This window comes from Ostrea edulis, chromosome 5 (genome assembly GCF_947568905.1).
Source record: "Ostrea edulis chromosome 5, xbOstEdul1.1, whole genome shotgun sequence".
In the NCBI taxonomy this organism is placed as follows: Eukaryota; Metazoa; Mollusca; class Bivalvia; order Ostreida; family Ostreidae; genus Ostrea; species Ostrea edulis.
In genome coordinates this window covers 40,607,638-40,623,033 of record NC_079168.1, presented here as the reverse complement: position 1 = coordinate 40,623,033, position 15,396 = coordinate 40,607,638, and the positions used below count along the sequence as shown (strand labels likewise).

The 15,396-nt window shown below is 38.6% G+C and overlaps 1 protein-coding gene across 1 annotated transcript; it reads right to left on the bottom strand.

Moving 5' to 3' along the window:
• Positions 1-1,421: 1,421 nt before the first annotated feature.
• LOC130054949 (zonadhesin-like) lies at positions 1,422-15,328 on the bottom strand. Its single transcript, XM_056166073.1, has 20 exons — positions 15,241-15,328; positions 14,715-14,956; positions 14,226-14,551; positions 13,772-14,085; positions 13,474-13,685; positions 12,270-12,420; positions 11,612-11,728; positions 11,086-11,327; positions 10,597-10,922; positions 10,143-10,456; positions 9,845-10,056; positions 8,630-8,780; positions 7,972-8,088; positions 7,446-7,687; positions 6,957-7,282; positions 6,080-6,393; positions 5,728-5,939; positions 5,296-5,443; positions 1,676-1,726; positions 1,422-1,534 (listed from the first exon to the last, which is right to left on the bottom strand). Exons 1-20 carry the CDS (start codon positions 15,326-15,328, stop codon positions 1,422-1,424), a joined length of 4,218 nt encoding a protein of 1,405 aa, XP_056022048.1.
• Between the last annotated feature and the right edge of the window lie 68 nt (positions 15,329-15,396).

Sequence of the window (15,396 nt, the reverse complement as noted above, 5' to 3'; positions counted from 1 at the left end):
GACATTCACCAGAGAAGTGAAGCACTCTGCCATCAAATGACTCGAACATGTTCGGACCTCCACTGCCACATGTGCACATTTCTAAAACAATATATATATATTATATTATATATATTACATTTTCAACAGTGAAATACTGGAATTTATTCATTTAATAAAAGTTGTTATTTTCACACTGAAAATACGAAAAGTACTGTGTAAATATTTATTTGCAGTACATAGGGTCACTTTCACTCTACGTTATATACAATTCATTTTTCATGTTTTTATTTGAATACCTAAAAATAATTTAATTTTCACGTGGAAGGATTGCTTGATCCACCTATCAAAGCATAAAATGAAAGAATAATGATCAATCTTTTAACTCCTATAAGCAATACAAAATAGATAGTTGGGCAAACACGGACTCCTGGACACACCAAAGGTGGGATCAGGTGCCTAGGAGGAATAAGCATCCCCTGTCGACCGATCCCACCCGCCATGAGCCCTATATCCTGATCATGTAAACGGAGTTATCCGTAGTCAAAATCAGTGTGCCAAGAACGGTGTAACAATCGGTATGAATGCGTCATGTATTGTAAAATGTACCAGATGACGTCACATCATATCGATTTATATGAATCTGTGAAATGTTTTCTGTGCTGGACTTAAATGGCGACAATGCCGCATGTTAGGATAATTTATAATGTAGTTTAAAACTTTTTAAAATGCAAAAACTGCAAATTATATAAGTTTTTCTGCTACATGACGTATTTTGTGTAATGTCAGGCGTAGATTTAAACTTTCCTGTACTTTCTGTCAGAGCGACTCAAAAGTCAATTTTGTGCTGTAAAGTAAACATTAGGCCTAAATATGTAGCCTACACATATCTTTTGTTATCAAGATTCGTTGCAAACTCCACCAATAAAATACGTAAGGGCCAAGATGGCGATTTGCCGCTTCTTCGGTATGTCATTGCGCAGTGCAAGTGATTTCTATTTGGCAGTGTTTATACAGGAACAGCTAAAAGTGCTGAAGGAAAAACCGAAGAAAAAGTAATAAACAGAAAATTCAATGTTTTTTGTTGTTGGATATAGAATTTATTTCACTCTTGAGGCAGGTTTTTTTTTTTACGATTTTCACGAGTGCTTCGCACTCGTGAACATAAAAACAAAATCCTGTCTCACTCGTGAAATAAATTCTATATCCATCAACAAAACATTGAATATCCCCTGTATATACTATGATTTACAAATATTCGAAAAAGACATTCATCTTCAATAACACATTGATGGAAGAAAGAAGTTAATCATTCAAAAACAAAATTCTATGCATCAACATAATTATAGGCACGTTCCATTTCCCTCCCAGAAGTTACGTAAAACTTACTCTTTGCAGAGAAATGCATCTTCACTTCTTCATGAATAACGCATTACGTAATATTACTCACTAGAGCATTTTATATCTCCAATTCCGTAAAATCCATCTTTACATACACATGCACGATTGTCAAGACATTCTGCATTATGTGCGCAGTATTTTTCACCACATTTAGCTGAAATACAACAGAAAATATGAAAAGTGTTTTAAAACATATACACATTTCTCTTTCCACCGATGTAGGACTCATTGCAGTATGTACTGATTATTTCAACGTATAATTCGTGATATAGTTCAATAAAATAAATGAACTCACATCCGGTCGGAGTTGTAGTAATAATGGGCGCATGGTGGGTAATGACTGGAACTACAAAATCATTTCAAATAATCTTAAACGTGAAAAATGCCAAGGAAATAAACGTTATTTTCTTAAAATTCATATGCAGTAAATTTTTAAGTCTATGAAATCTCATAATTTCCTTTGCTCGATTTTACTTCTATAACAAACACGATACAGCGTTATTTTTTATAGCAGATTACAATTACATAATTAGAAACCTTCGACGCTTTCAGATATTTGCAAGAAAGAATTATTCGATTTCCAATAACGGAAAGATTGGAATGAGATCGCTCTACCTTTGAGTCAAGAACAGAACGATTTGGGTTCGAAACGCTACGATTTGGTGTAAAAAAAAAAAAATTAGCATTTCTTATCTAATCTCCTTTGACATCTTTAATGTTCATGTATTTACATATAACAATGCTTTTTAAATGATAAAACCTAAGTGTTTCAATAAAATGGGAAGATAACGAACAGTGAGCAATCTCATAACTCCTATAAGGAATATAAAATAGAGAGTTGGGAAAACACTACTCATGTTAAAAAAAACCCGATAGGATACCTATCAACTGGTATGACATGTCAAACGTTGCAATATTTGATCTTTTTCATTTGTATTGTATGTTTGTCCATTTGTATTTTATATTTTCCATTTGTATTGTGTAATTTTCCATTTGCATTCTATAGTTTTCATTTGTATTACATAAATATTCATATGTATTGTATAATTTTCCATTTGTATTGTATATTTCCAATAAAGGGGCAATCATTACCTATGTTTATGTCTTAGATTTGATGCGGCAATGACAGGAGCGGGGTTCGAACTCACGACCTCCCGCCCACAAACTAAGTGATATACCACTGAGTTACCGCGACCAGGTCCATGCAGGAATAGTTGTGTTTAAAAATACGTAGCTAGCAATGGCGAATCCACCCCCACCCCAACATAATCTATTTTTTCTATATATAAAACTGTCCAGATTAGCAAGCACATTTTTTTAAAATTAGTCAGAATTCAGTAGATTCGGAGGACTTTGGCCTTTGGGTTCCCATTAATTGTTTACATCGAGTTTGGTTTGTTACAACTATTCAATGGATCAATCTTAAGTTATCGTTTACCGAATTTGGTATTGCACGAGATGTTGAAGAAGTTAAGCTCAGGAGCCACGTTTCACAGGAATGTACCGTATTTGCTAAATGCAATGGCGTAACCTCACCCACCTCCCCATTAATTTATTGCTTTTATGCGCCTAATGTAATCAGCACATTCAAACTAGTCTCGTGTTTAACCACTGGCTGATCTAAATAATTATAAAGGAAAGGATGCAGTAAACTGCTGGATGTCTGCGAATTGTCTTAAGATCCCTAGTGAGTCCAGGGCAAAGACTTGGTGGTGGGTGTAGTGGGGGGGGGGGGGACGAAGTCCCCTGAAACAAATGCGTTCTGACAAAATAAAACGTACATGCATGCTTTTTTCGACATTGGTATGCAAAATAAACAAAATATCATATTTGTGAAGGGTGTGTGTGTGTGTCCGCCCGGCGTAAGAATCGCCATTGCTAGCTACATGTATTTGCAACTACTCCTATATGGAACCGGTCGCGGTAAATCAGTGATATACCCTTTGGTTCGTAACCATGAGGTCGCATGTTCGAGTTCTACTCGTGTCATGGCTGCATCAAACCTTAGACATAAATATAGCTAATAAATTCCCATAGGCATGGCTATTTAAAAGTGAGAATCACGGGTCTTTCGGATAATGTGACCTTAAAAGCAGACATCACGTGTTGCAACATCTACGCCACTGTGTGCTGAGCATAGTAAGTCTATTTGTGGTACGTCACCTACAGCTGGTGACGGCTAAATATTAGTGGGACCTAAACTAATGAAATCCTTCGCAACAAATCAAAATAAACAATCCATCGGATACAATACAAATGAAAGATTTTGCAATGCAAATGGAAATTATACAATGCAAACGATTGATTGATTGATTGATTGACTGATGTTTTCCGCCAAACTTAACAATTTTTCAGTTATCTGGTGGTGTCCAGTTTTTATTGGTGGAAGAGAGAACCCAGATACAATGTACCTGGAAAGAGACCACCGACCTTCCGAAAGTAAACTGGGAAACTTTCTCACTTACCGGCGCGAGCGGGCTTCGAACCCGCGCCGACAGATAATGCAAACGAAAGAGAAAAAAAATTATATAATACAAATGGAGAAATATAGAATACAAATGGAAAATTATACAATATGAATAGAAAATATAGAATACAAATTTAACCAAAAAAAAAAACAACTTACAATGCAAATGAAAATTATACAATGCAAATGAAAACATATACAATGCAAATGGAAAATTTAGAATACAAATGGAAAATTATAGCATAAAATTATGCATAGCTCTTATCCTTGGACGAATTTGGCTCCACTCTTTTGGCACGCTGTTTTTGGCTATATTTAGCTCTAAAACTTCATAGTTATTTCGGATTTCAAACATTTCGGTTGAACATCACTGAAGAGACATTATTTGTCGAAATGCGCATCTGGTGCATCAAAATTGGTACCGTATAAGTTTTACATTATGACCCCTGGGTCGAGGCCTCTGCTTGTGGACAGTTAGTCCCCGAGGGTCTCTACAGTAGCTAAGTACTTCGTTACTAGCTTGAAAATAGGGATGCATATTTAATTGCTGTTATAAAATTTAGAAATTCATTTCAAAATTAAGGATTATCTCCCTCATACATAGCTCTTATCCTTGGATGAATTTGGCTCCACTCTTTTGGCACGCTGTTTTTGGCTATATTTAGCTCTAAAACTTCATAGTTATTTCGGATTTCAAACATTTCGGTTGAGCATCACTGAAGAGACATTATTTGTCGAAATGCGCATCTGGTGCATCAAAATTGGTACCGTATAAGTTTTACATACAATACAAATGAAAAAGATCAAATATTGCAACGTTTGACATGCCATATAACTTGACAAAAACATACAATTATGAAAGAAACAAGTTTAATACAGTATATGAAGAATATATTTCTGGATGATTTGTAAAATGGATATTTAAAAGCCAAAAGAAAATTGGGTTATTTTTATCATTTCATCCGATTATGTAAAGTATCCATGCCTCCGTTTGTCTTGATACCACGTAATATATACAATTATATTGGGACGTTTTGTAAGAGTTATCATTCTTTTCCAAACGGTGGCGTTAATCGACAGTGGCGTTTAATCGACAGTCATTGAGGTGCTGACAAGGTATTGAAGTGAAGAGAGGAAGACTGAACTGTGTTATTTGTTTTGATAAGATCCAGTGGAGATTGATCGAGGTTAAGTAGAAATATGTGCAATTCATACAAGGAATACAATTGTTTAACCTATCTTATCGTTAACAACGCTTGAGGGCGGTGTACTATGCAAAATGCGCATCTGTATAGATTTGGACCTTCTTAGTTATTATAGAGCAATATGAATTTCATTATTTATACAACGTAATTCTATAGGATTTGCGAATTACCATGAACATAGCATAATATAAACACTGTAACAATAACTCTTATAAGTGTCGGGGATTTGATATAAACAATTACCTTCTCTACACACTCCTCTACCTTTAAGTTTCACACATATTTCAGTACTACCACATTCCGCTGCCTCTTTTATAATAACTGGTCTATCGTCGTTCATAGTGCAGGAAATTCTTTCTTTGCAGTCTTGTGAAAGAATGGTTGATGATACCTAAATGGATTAAATTTAATATTTACTCCAATCTATCCCAGTTATTAAACTACGGTATGATGTTATATTTTTTTTTAAATATAATTTTATAATGAATATTACATCAATATATCGAGGCATCTCATCTTCCGTTCGAATAATGTGTACATATATGTTTCACATCACATGCATTCATGTGCCGTTTTAACTCGCGAATTTGTTGTTTACATGATATATTTCAAGAAACCTGTGAGATTTTTGACAAACAAACAAAAATACAATTTACAATCGTAGCCAAAACTTACTGGAAAACGCTTGTTAAACAGAATACATCCACATTGACTAAGAGGTACACAAACATCCCCATCTCTAACATAACCTATTTGGCATTGGCACCCTGCTATATCAGGATTCGAACACGTCTCTTCTGCTTTTGGAGAAAGACAGGAATTGGGACAACCACTTGCATCCTCTTTGTACTCCTCGTTTTCCTGACACTTCTCATCTTCCAGCATCGCTGTAAATTCAAAGAAATCTTCTATTAATTTTCATAATTCCTCTAACCTTAGCTTCATTCGAAAATAGTTAGATTTGTAGTCGTTTTTCATATTGAAAATAAATTATTAAATATATCCCGGAAATCTCATAACAACTAACAACATGATGTAATATTTCTCCAATTATTCTTTTCAGGTGGAGCGTATCCATTCTCAACGCATTTCTCTTCGAATTCTTCCAACGCTGAGCAAGTCACTTGCTTCAGTCCTGCACCATCGTTGTTGCAAGCATCGATGAGACAAGAAGAAAAGGGACTATTTCCGTCCGCTTCTTGGGTATTCTTCATCCAATTCACACAATTTTTGAATGGATTTCCGTCAGATGTGCTCCTCATTAATCCACATGTTTCTAATGAACTGAACCTCTTGGTCTGTTCCGGAGAACAACTTGAAAATTCCGGTGTAGGCTCACATCTATACAAAGAAAAAATCACGGAGAACTCTTAACTATCGTATAAGCAGAATAATTAGCAAGGATTTAATTTTGGATTATTATCGAGGGTTTTCAGTTCGTTAAAACTGAATATCCTAACAATTTATTTCGTGTTCTAGGTATTAGTTATCTTTCTTGGATTTATAAAGTCTATATCATTAGCTCTGGCTAAAAGAGTACAATTGCTGAATTTGTGTCTCGCTAAAAATTCAAATTATAAAGTACCGTAAATCTGGATATTTTTGCGTCGATTTATTTTTGCAAATTTGAGTAAAAACTCTATATCTTTATTTTTGTGTTTCTTATTTTTGCAAATTTATGTAAAAACATATTAAAAAACGTGTGAAACATCATTTTTGCGAAAAATATTTTTGCGACTTCAACTGACTCGCAAAATCGCTAAAAATTAATCGACATCAAAAATAACTGGAATTATGGTATCTTCTTTCCCACTCGGTGCTACAAAACAGGAAAATCAAGGAATTCACAATTCATCCAACCCGTTTGAATTGATCTTTCCGATTCAGTTCTACAACATACTCACGCAGCTGAAGGATTCCGTACATTTGGCACACGATAACTGTCTCCAATCTTCCTGTACCTGACCTTCTTTGGCATGCGCGATACATTAGTTCCATTGGCCAGCCGGAAGTCGTCTCTCTTACCATTGCAATCTCCACAGATCCCAGTCATCTTCCCACCGTAACTGCCCTTGTTAGCAGTCACCTCTACGGAATGTTTGCCATCCCAAAGTACGCTCAAACCACACGACGGAGATTGGAGCTTGGTAAACCGACGTCCTACCCTCGTCAACAAAATGCCGTTTTTCTTATAGGGAGTCTTTCTCACATCCACATTTGTTCCGTTCACCTAGGAAATCAATCAACAAATTCAAATGTCAACTGTCGTCACAAAGGAGCAATCATACAATATTTCGAAACATGCATACACTTGACCTGAAGAATTACAAGGTCATTGACCTATGCCAAACATGGGCTGTAGCCGCTGTCTCGAGAGTTCGTAATGAATGTACCTGGATTTTTCTGCCCTTGAATAACGTGACGTAGATTCCACCGATTTCGACGTCTACTTGCTTGGTGTAGGAAACCGATTTCTTCTTGTTTCGTCTTTCGTTGGACACCATGATGTTAAAAGCACAGGGTTTATTTCCCAACGTTCTCGTCAGTGTGTACATGCACATGCCCATGAAGTGGATCTTTTGTCCGTCGTACGTCGAATAATGCGGGTCTCCAGAAGCTCGACACACACAAGAAGCTGAAAAATAAAACATTTACAAAGCTGCGAGCTTTGTCGTAAGAAATCGGTATAGACAAACAGACTATACATGTTAGTATCCTGCTTAATCCCCATTCCTGAAGAACCTATAAGAAATGAATACTGCACTCGTTGCAATATTTCAACGATGCATGCTTTGAATGGTGCTGAAAGATAGAAAACTTTTGAGGAAAAAATGGCTACATGAACCTATTTGAGCTTTCAATTGTCAGTACTTAAATGGACGGTGCTGCATCACAAATGCTTTGCGCCACTCAACTTACCACTGCATCCTCCTTTCCTTGGATTTCCACGATAGCCTCTCTTGCACCGACACTTGCCTCCTCGTCCTCTTCTTCGTCTTCTCCACATAGCATTGGGTCCGCATTTTCTCCTGCAATCTATATTACATTGGGGTAAATTTCGACATGAAACACAGATCAAGCATTAACTTTGGAATTGTTTGTACAATACGATGCATGAAAATAAATCGTTACACACTTAAGAATGCGGAGCATGGAACTATTCTAACTCTTACTTTTCCTGCGGTAACGGATCTTGAATTTTCCTCGACATCCATCGCGAACTTCCAAATGCCATTTCCCAGCCTTCTTCACCAATCGATACGACTTTCTATATATGCAGGGTTTAGAAATCCTGTCCTGCTTGATCAGTTGGATTCGTAGACCTTGGATTTTTCTGGGAGTGCGTAAGCTACATAGGGTTTTGATCACTTTCTCAACACCACTGCTGCTCTGCAATCTACGGCTTTTACAACGTAACACCTTTCTTTCTTCTTTGCACTTGCCTGGAACAATAATACATCAATTTATCATTCTGAAAGAGCAACGGATTTTCTGAGGTTTCAGGAATATACTTGACGGAACAAAAGGGATTTTTAATTTTCATTTCATTTCATTTTCATTCCATATCGTCGGTCACCTGTCTTCTCGCATTTGCCCATTCCCTTGATGGATTTGCACTTTGCTCCTTTGCGACACTTGGTCTTCGTCTTTACAATTGTTGGATTCCGGTTGATCAATCTACAGGAGAGCCTTTCTCTACAGTTCTTAGAAAGGACGGAGGTTCCTTGCTACAATATCAAAGACTGAATGTTGTTAAGTGACAAGAAAAAAACAGTGATTGTTTAAATCCAACACGTGGTCCTACGCGAATGCAGCATTATCAAAGAGCATGGCTAAATCAACACACAAAATATTTTTAGTAATCCTACGTCTATCAATGTAAGGTGAGGATGACGAACAGTTATCAATCTCATAGCTCCAATAAAGAATGCAAAATACAGAGTTGGGCAAACACGGACACCTGGACATACCACAGGTGGGACCAGGTGTCTTGGAGGAGTAAGCATCCCCTGTCGACCGGTCACACTCACCGTCAGTCCTATATTTTAATGAGGTAAACGTACATTTTATTTCGAGAGAACTATAGAAGGAGTTCGCTACAATTACTTATAGAGAGTACGGAACCTTCGTAGTCCCACACTAGGAACTGATAAGTGTATCATTTTCATTTGTCAGATACGTTATTCCAGCACAATTGAGAACCAAGACAACAAACTTCTCATCCTTCAGATCAATTCATGTGTGAAAAACAAGTTTTCTCTTCATGAAAGATTGGGCTCCATCAAAAGTATATTGAGAGAGTATCGGAGTTGTTGCTGTTTCAATGTATAGCGTTAAGGTGGACAATTTCAATCACTCTATCCAAAAGGAAAACATGAAAATTTCACCATCTATGTACACCTAGGAAAGAATGGCTGTACCTGTTTCAACAAATAACAGTTTCAATAAATGTGCAGAAATTCACGATGATCAGTTGGGGTTTTTTTTTTTTTGTCCTTCTGCAAAAACGATGACTCTAGACAAAGTTATTACGTAATATGCATAAACATTATCTTATCTAGTTCAAAGTCATTAAAATTAACTTTTACATAGTCCACCTGACACTGGTATTTCAATGAGTATGAATTGGAATATCTGTCAATGTGAAGAATGGAGAGGTCAATTATCAAATGTAGTGTTGGGTACTGAAACAGCAATTCTTTACTGTATTGCATGAAAGAGGTTCATTTGTTACAGGAGTCTGATGGAGGAATTGCTGCTTTGTGTGAAGTCAAAATTGCTTCGTACTAACCGGTGAATATTGACCATATAACATGCATCCACATCGACTGAAAGGAATGCACTTTTCTCCCTCTCTGACATAGCCTTCCTTGCATTGACAACCTGCTATGTCAGGGTCCCCACATGTGTTCTCTGCTCTTGGTGACTGACAAGTATTTGGGCAACCACTTCCATCTTCCTTGTATTCCTCGTTCTCTCCACACGTTTGGGTCTCCGGCAATGCTGGAAACGGACAAGTGCCGTGAAACATCATGAGACATCGCCAACGATCATCGAAAACGCCCACACACATACGAGAAGAAACTTACCACACGAAGTGATGATTCTCCAATTATTCTTTTCAGGTGGAGCGTACCCATTCTCAACGCATTTCTCTTCGAATTCTTCCAACGCTGAGCAAGTCACTTGCTTCAGTCCTGCACCGTCGTTGTTGCAAGCATCGATGAGACAAGAAGAAAAGGGACTGTTTCCGTCCGCCTCTTGGGTATTCTTCATCCAGTTCACACACTCTTTGAATGGATTTCCGTCGGATGTGTTCGTCATCAATCCACATGCTTCTTCTGAACTGAACCTCTTGGTCTGTTCCGCAGAGCAACTTGAAAACGCAGGTGTAGGCTCACATCTAAACAAAGATAAAATCGCGGACAACTCTTACCTATCTTCTTTCGCACTCGGTAGTAGAAAGCAAGAAAAGCATGGAATTCACAATTCATCCAACTCGTTTAAATTGATCTTTCCGATTCAGTTCTACAACATACTCACGCAGCTGAAGGATTCCGTACATCTGGCACACGATAACTGTCTCCAATCTTCCTGTACCTGACCTTCTTTGGCATGCGCGATACATTAGTTCCATTGGCCAGCCGGAAGTCGTCTCTCTTACCATTGCAATCTCCACAGATCCCAGTCATCTTCCCACCGTAACTGCCCTTGTTAGCAGTCACCTCTACGGAATGTTTGCCATCCCAAAGTACGCTCAAACCACACGACGGAGATTGGAGCTTGGTAAACCGACGTCCTACCCTCGTCAACAAAATGCCGTTTTTCTTATAGGGAGTCTTTCTCACATCCACATTTGTTCCGTTCACCTAGGAAATCAATCAACAAATTCAAATGTCAACTGTCGTCACAAAGGAGCAATCATACAATATTTCGAAACATGCATACACTTGACCTGAAGAATTACAAGGTCATTGACCTATGCCAAACATGGGCTGTAGCCGCTGTCTCGAGAGTTCGTAATGAATGTACCTGGATTTTTCTGCCCTTGAATAACGTGACGTAGATTCCACCGATTTCGACGTCTACTTGCTTGGTGTAGGAAACCGATTTCTTCTTGTTTCGTCTTTCGTTGGACACCATGATGTTAAAAGCACAGGGTTTATTTCCCAACGTTCTCGTCAGTGTGTACATGCACATGCCCATGAAGTGGATCTTTTGTCCGTCGTACGTCGAATAATGCGGGTCTCCAGAAGCTCGACACACACAAGAAGCTGAAAAATAAAACATTTACAAAGCTGCGAGCTTTGTCGTAAGAAATCGGTATAGACAAACAGATTATACATGTTAGTATCCTGCTTAATCCCCATTCCTGAAGAACCTATAAGAAATGAATACTGCACTCGTTGCAATATTTCAACGATGCATGCTTTGAATGGTGCTGAAAGATGGAAACCTTTTGAGGAAAAAATGGCTACATGAACCTATTTGAGCTTTCAATTGTCAGTACTTAAATGGACGGTGCTGCATCACAAATGCTTTGCGCCACTCAACTTACCACTGCATCCTCCTTTCCTTGGATTTCCACGATAGCCTCTCTTGCACCGACACTTGCCTCCTCGTCCTCTTCTTCGTCTTCTCCACATAGCATTGGGTCCGCATTTTCTCCTGCAATCTATATTACATTGGGGTAAATTTCGACATGAAACACAGATCAAGCATTAACTTTGGAATTGTTTGTACAATACGATGCATTAAAATAAATCGTTACACACTTAAGAATGCGGAGCATGGAACTATTCTAACTCTTACTTTTCCTGCGGTAACGGATCTTGAATTTTCCTCGACATCCATCGCGAACTTCCAAATGCCATTTCCCAGCCTTCTTCACCAATCGATACGACTTTCTATATATGCAGGGTTTAGAAATCCTGTCCTGCTTGATCAGTTGGATTCGTAGACCTTGGATTTTTCTGGGAGTGCGTAAGCTACATAGGGTTTTGATCACTTTCTCAACACCACTGCTGCTCTGCAATCTACGGCTTTTACAACGTAACACCTTTCTTTCTTCTTTGCACTTGCCTGGAACAATAATACATCAATTTATCATTCTGAAAGAGCAACGGATTTTCTGAGGTTTCAGGAATATACTTGACGGAACAAAAGGGATTTTTAATTTTCATTTCATTTCATTTTCATTCCATATCGTCGGTCACCTGTCTTCTCGCATTTGCCCATTCCCTTGATGGATTTGCACTTTGCTCCTTTGCGACACTTGGTCTTCGTCTTTACAATTGTTGGATTCCGGTTGATCAATCTACAGGAGAGCCTTTCTCTACAGTTCTTAGAAAGGACGGAGGTTCCTTGCTACAATATCAAAGACTGAATGTTGTTAAGTGACAAGAAAAAAACAGTGATTGTTTAAATCCAACACGTGGTCCTATGCGAATGCAGCATTATCAAAGAGCATGGCTAAATCAACACACAAAATATTTTTAGTAATCCTACATCTATCAATGTAAGGTGAGGATGACGAACAGTTATCAATCTCATAGCTCCAATAAAGAATGCAAAATACAGTGTTGGGCAAACACGGACACCTGGACATACCACAGGTGGGACCAGGTGTCTTGGAGGAGTAAGCATCCCCTGTCGACCGGTCACACTCACCGTCAGTCCTATATTTTAATGAGGTAAACGTACATTTTATTTCGAGAGAACTATAGAAGGAGTTCGCTACAATTACTTATAGAGAGTACGGAACCTTCGTAGTCCCACACTAGGAACTGATAAGTGTATCATTTTCATTTGTCAGATACGTTATTCCAGCACAATTGAGAACCAAGACAACAAACTTCTCATCCTTCAGATCAATTCATGTGTGAAAAACAAGTTTTCTCTTCATGAAAGATTGGGCTCCATCAAAAGTATATTGAGGGAGGATCGGAGTTGTTGCTGTTTCAATGTATAGCGTTAAGGTGGACAATTTCAATCACTCTATTCAAAAGGAAAACATGAAAATTTCACCATCTATGTACACCTAGGAAAGAATGGCTGTACCTGTTTCAACAAATAACAGTTTCAATAAATGTGCAGAAATTCACGATGATCAGCTTTTTTTGTACTTCTGCAAAAACGATGACTCTAGACAAAGTTATTACGTAATATGCATAAACATTATCTTATCTAGTTCAAAGTCATTAAAATTAACTTTTACATAGTCCACCTGACACTGGTATTGCAATGAGTATGAATTGGAATATTTGTCAATGTGAAGAATGGAGAGGTCAATTATCAAATGTAGTGTTGGGTACTGAAACAGCAATTCTTTACTGTATTGCATGAAAGAGGTTCATTTGTTACAGGAGTCTGATGGAGGAATTGCTGCTTTGTGTGAAGTCAAAATTGCTTCGTACTAACCGGTGAATATTGACCATATAACATGCATCCACATCGACTGAAAGGAATGCACTTTTCTCCCTCTCTGACATAGCCTTCCTTGCATTGACAACCTGCTATGTCAGGGTCCCCACATGTGTTCTCTGCTCTTGGTGACTGACAAGTGTTTGGGCAACCACTTCCATCTTCCTTGTATTCCTCGTTCTCTCCACACGTTTGGGTCTCCGGCAATGCTGGAAACGGACAAGTGCCGTGAAACATCATGAGACATCGCCAACGATCATCGAAAACGCCCACACACATACGAGAAGAAACTTACCACACGAAGTGATGATTCTCCAATTATTCTTTTCAGGTGGAGCGTACCCATTCTCAACGCATTTCTCTTCGAATTCTTCCAACGCTGAGCAAGTCACTTGCTTCAGTCCTGTACCGTCGTTGTTGCAAGCATCGATGAGACAAGAAGAAAAGGGACTGTTTCCGTCCGCCTCTTGGATATTTTTCATCCAGTTCACACACTCTTTGAATGGATTTCCGTCGGATGTGTTCGTCATCAATCCACATGCTTCTTCTGAACTGAACCTCTTGGTCTGTTCCGCAGAGCAACTTGAAAACGCAGGTGTAGGCTCACATCTAAACAAAGATAAAATCGCGGACAACTCTTACCTATCTTCTTTCGCACTCGGTAGTAGAAAGCAAGAAAAGCATGGAATTCACAATTCATCCAACTCGTTTAAATTGATCTTTCCGATTCAGTTCTACAACATACTCACGCAGCTGAAGGATTCCGTACATCTGGCACACGATAACTGTCTCCAATCTTCCTGTACCTGACCTTCTTTGGCATGCGCGATACATTAGTTCCATTGGCCAGCCGGAAGTCGTCTCTCTTACCATTGCAATCTCCACAGATCCCAGTCATCTTCCCACCGTAACTGCCCTTGTTAGCAGTCACCTCTACGGAATGTTTGCCATCCCAAAGTACGCTCAAACCACACGACGGAGATTGGAGCTTGGTAAACCGACGTCCTACCCTCGTCAACAAAATGCCGTTTTTCTTATAGGGAGTCTTTCTCACATCCACATTTGTTCCGTTCACCTAGGAAATCAATCAACAAATTCAAATGTCAACTGTCGTCACAAAGGAGCAATCATACAATATTTCGAAACATGCATACACTTGACCTGAAGAATTACAAGGTCATTGACCTATGCCAAACATGGGCTGTAGCCGCTGTCTCGAGAGTTCGTAATGAATGTACCTGGATTTTTCTGCCCTTGAATAACGTGACGTAGATTCCACCGATTTCGACGTCTACTTGCTTGGTGTAGGAAACCGATTTCTTCTTGTTTCGTCTTTCGTTGGACACCATGATGTTAAAAGCACAGGGTTTATTTCCCAACGTTCTCGTCAGTGTGTACATGCACATGCCCATGAAGTGGATCTTTTGTCCGTCGTACGTCGAATAATGCGGGTCTCCAGAAGCTCGACACACACAAGAAGCTGAAAAATAAAACATTTACAAAGCTGCGAGCTTTGTCGTAAGAAATCGGTATAGACAAACAGATTATACATGTTAGTATCCTGCTTAATCCCCATTCCTGAAGAACCTATAAGAAATGAATACTGCACTCGTTGCAATATTTCAACGATGCATGCTTTGAATGGTGCTGAAAGATAGAAAACTTTTGAGGAAAAAATGGCTACATGAACCTATTTGAGCTTTCAATTGTCAGTACTTAAATGGACGGTGCTGCATCACAAATGCTTTGCGCCACTCAACTTACCACTGCATCCTCCTTTCCTTGGATTTCCACGATAGCCTCTCTTGCACCGACACTTGCCTCCTCGTCCTCTTCTTCGTCTTCTCCACATAGCATTGGGTCCGCATTTTCTCCTGCAATCTATATTACATTGGGGTAAATTTCGACATGAAACACAGA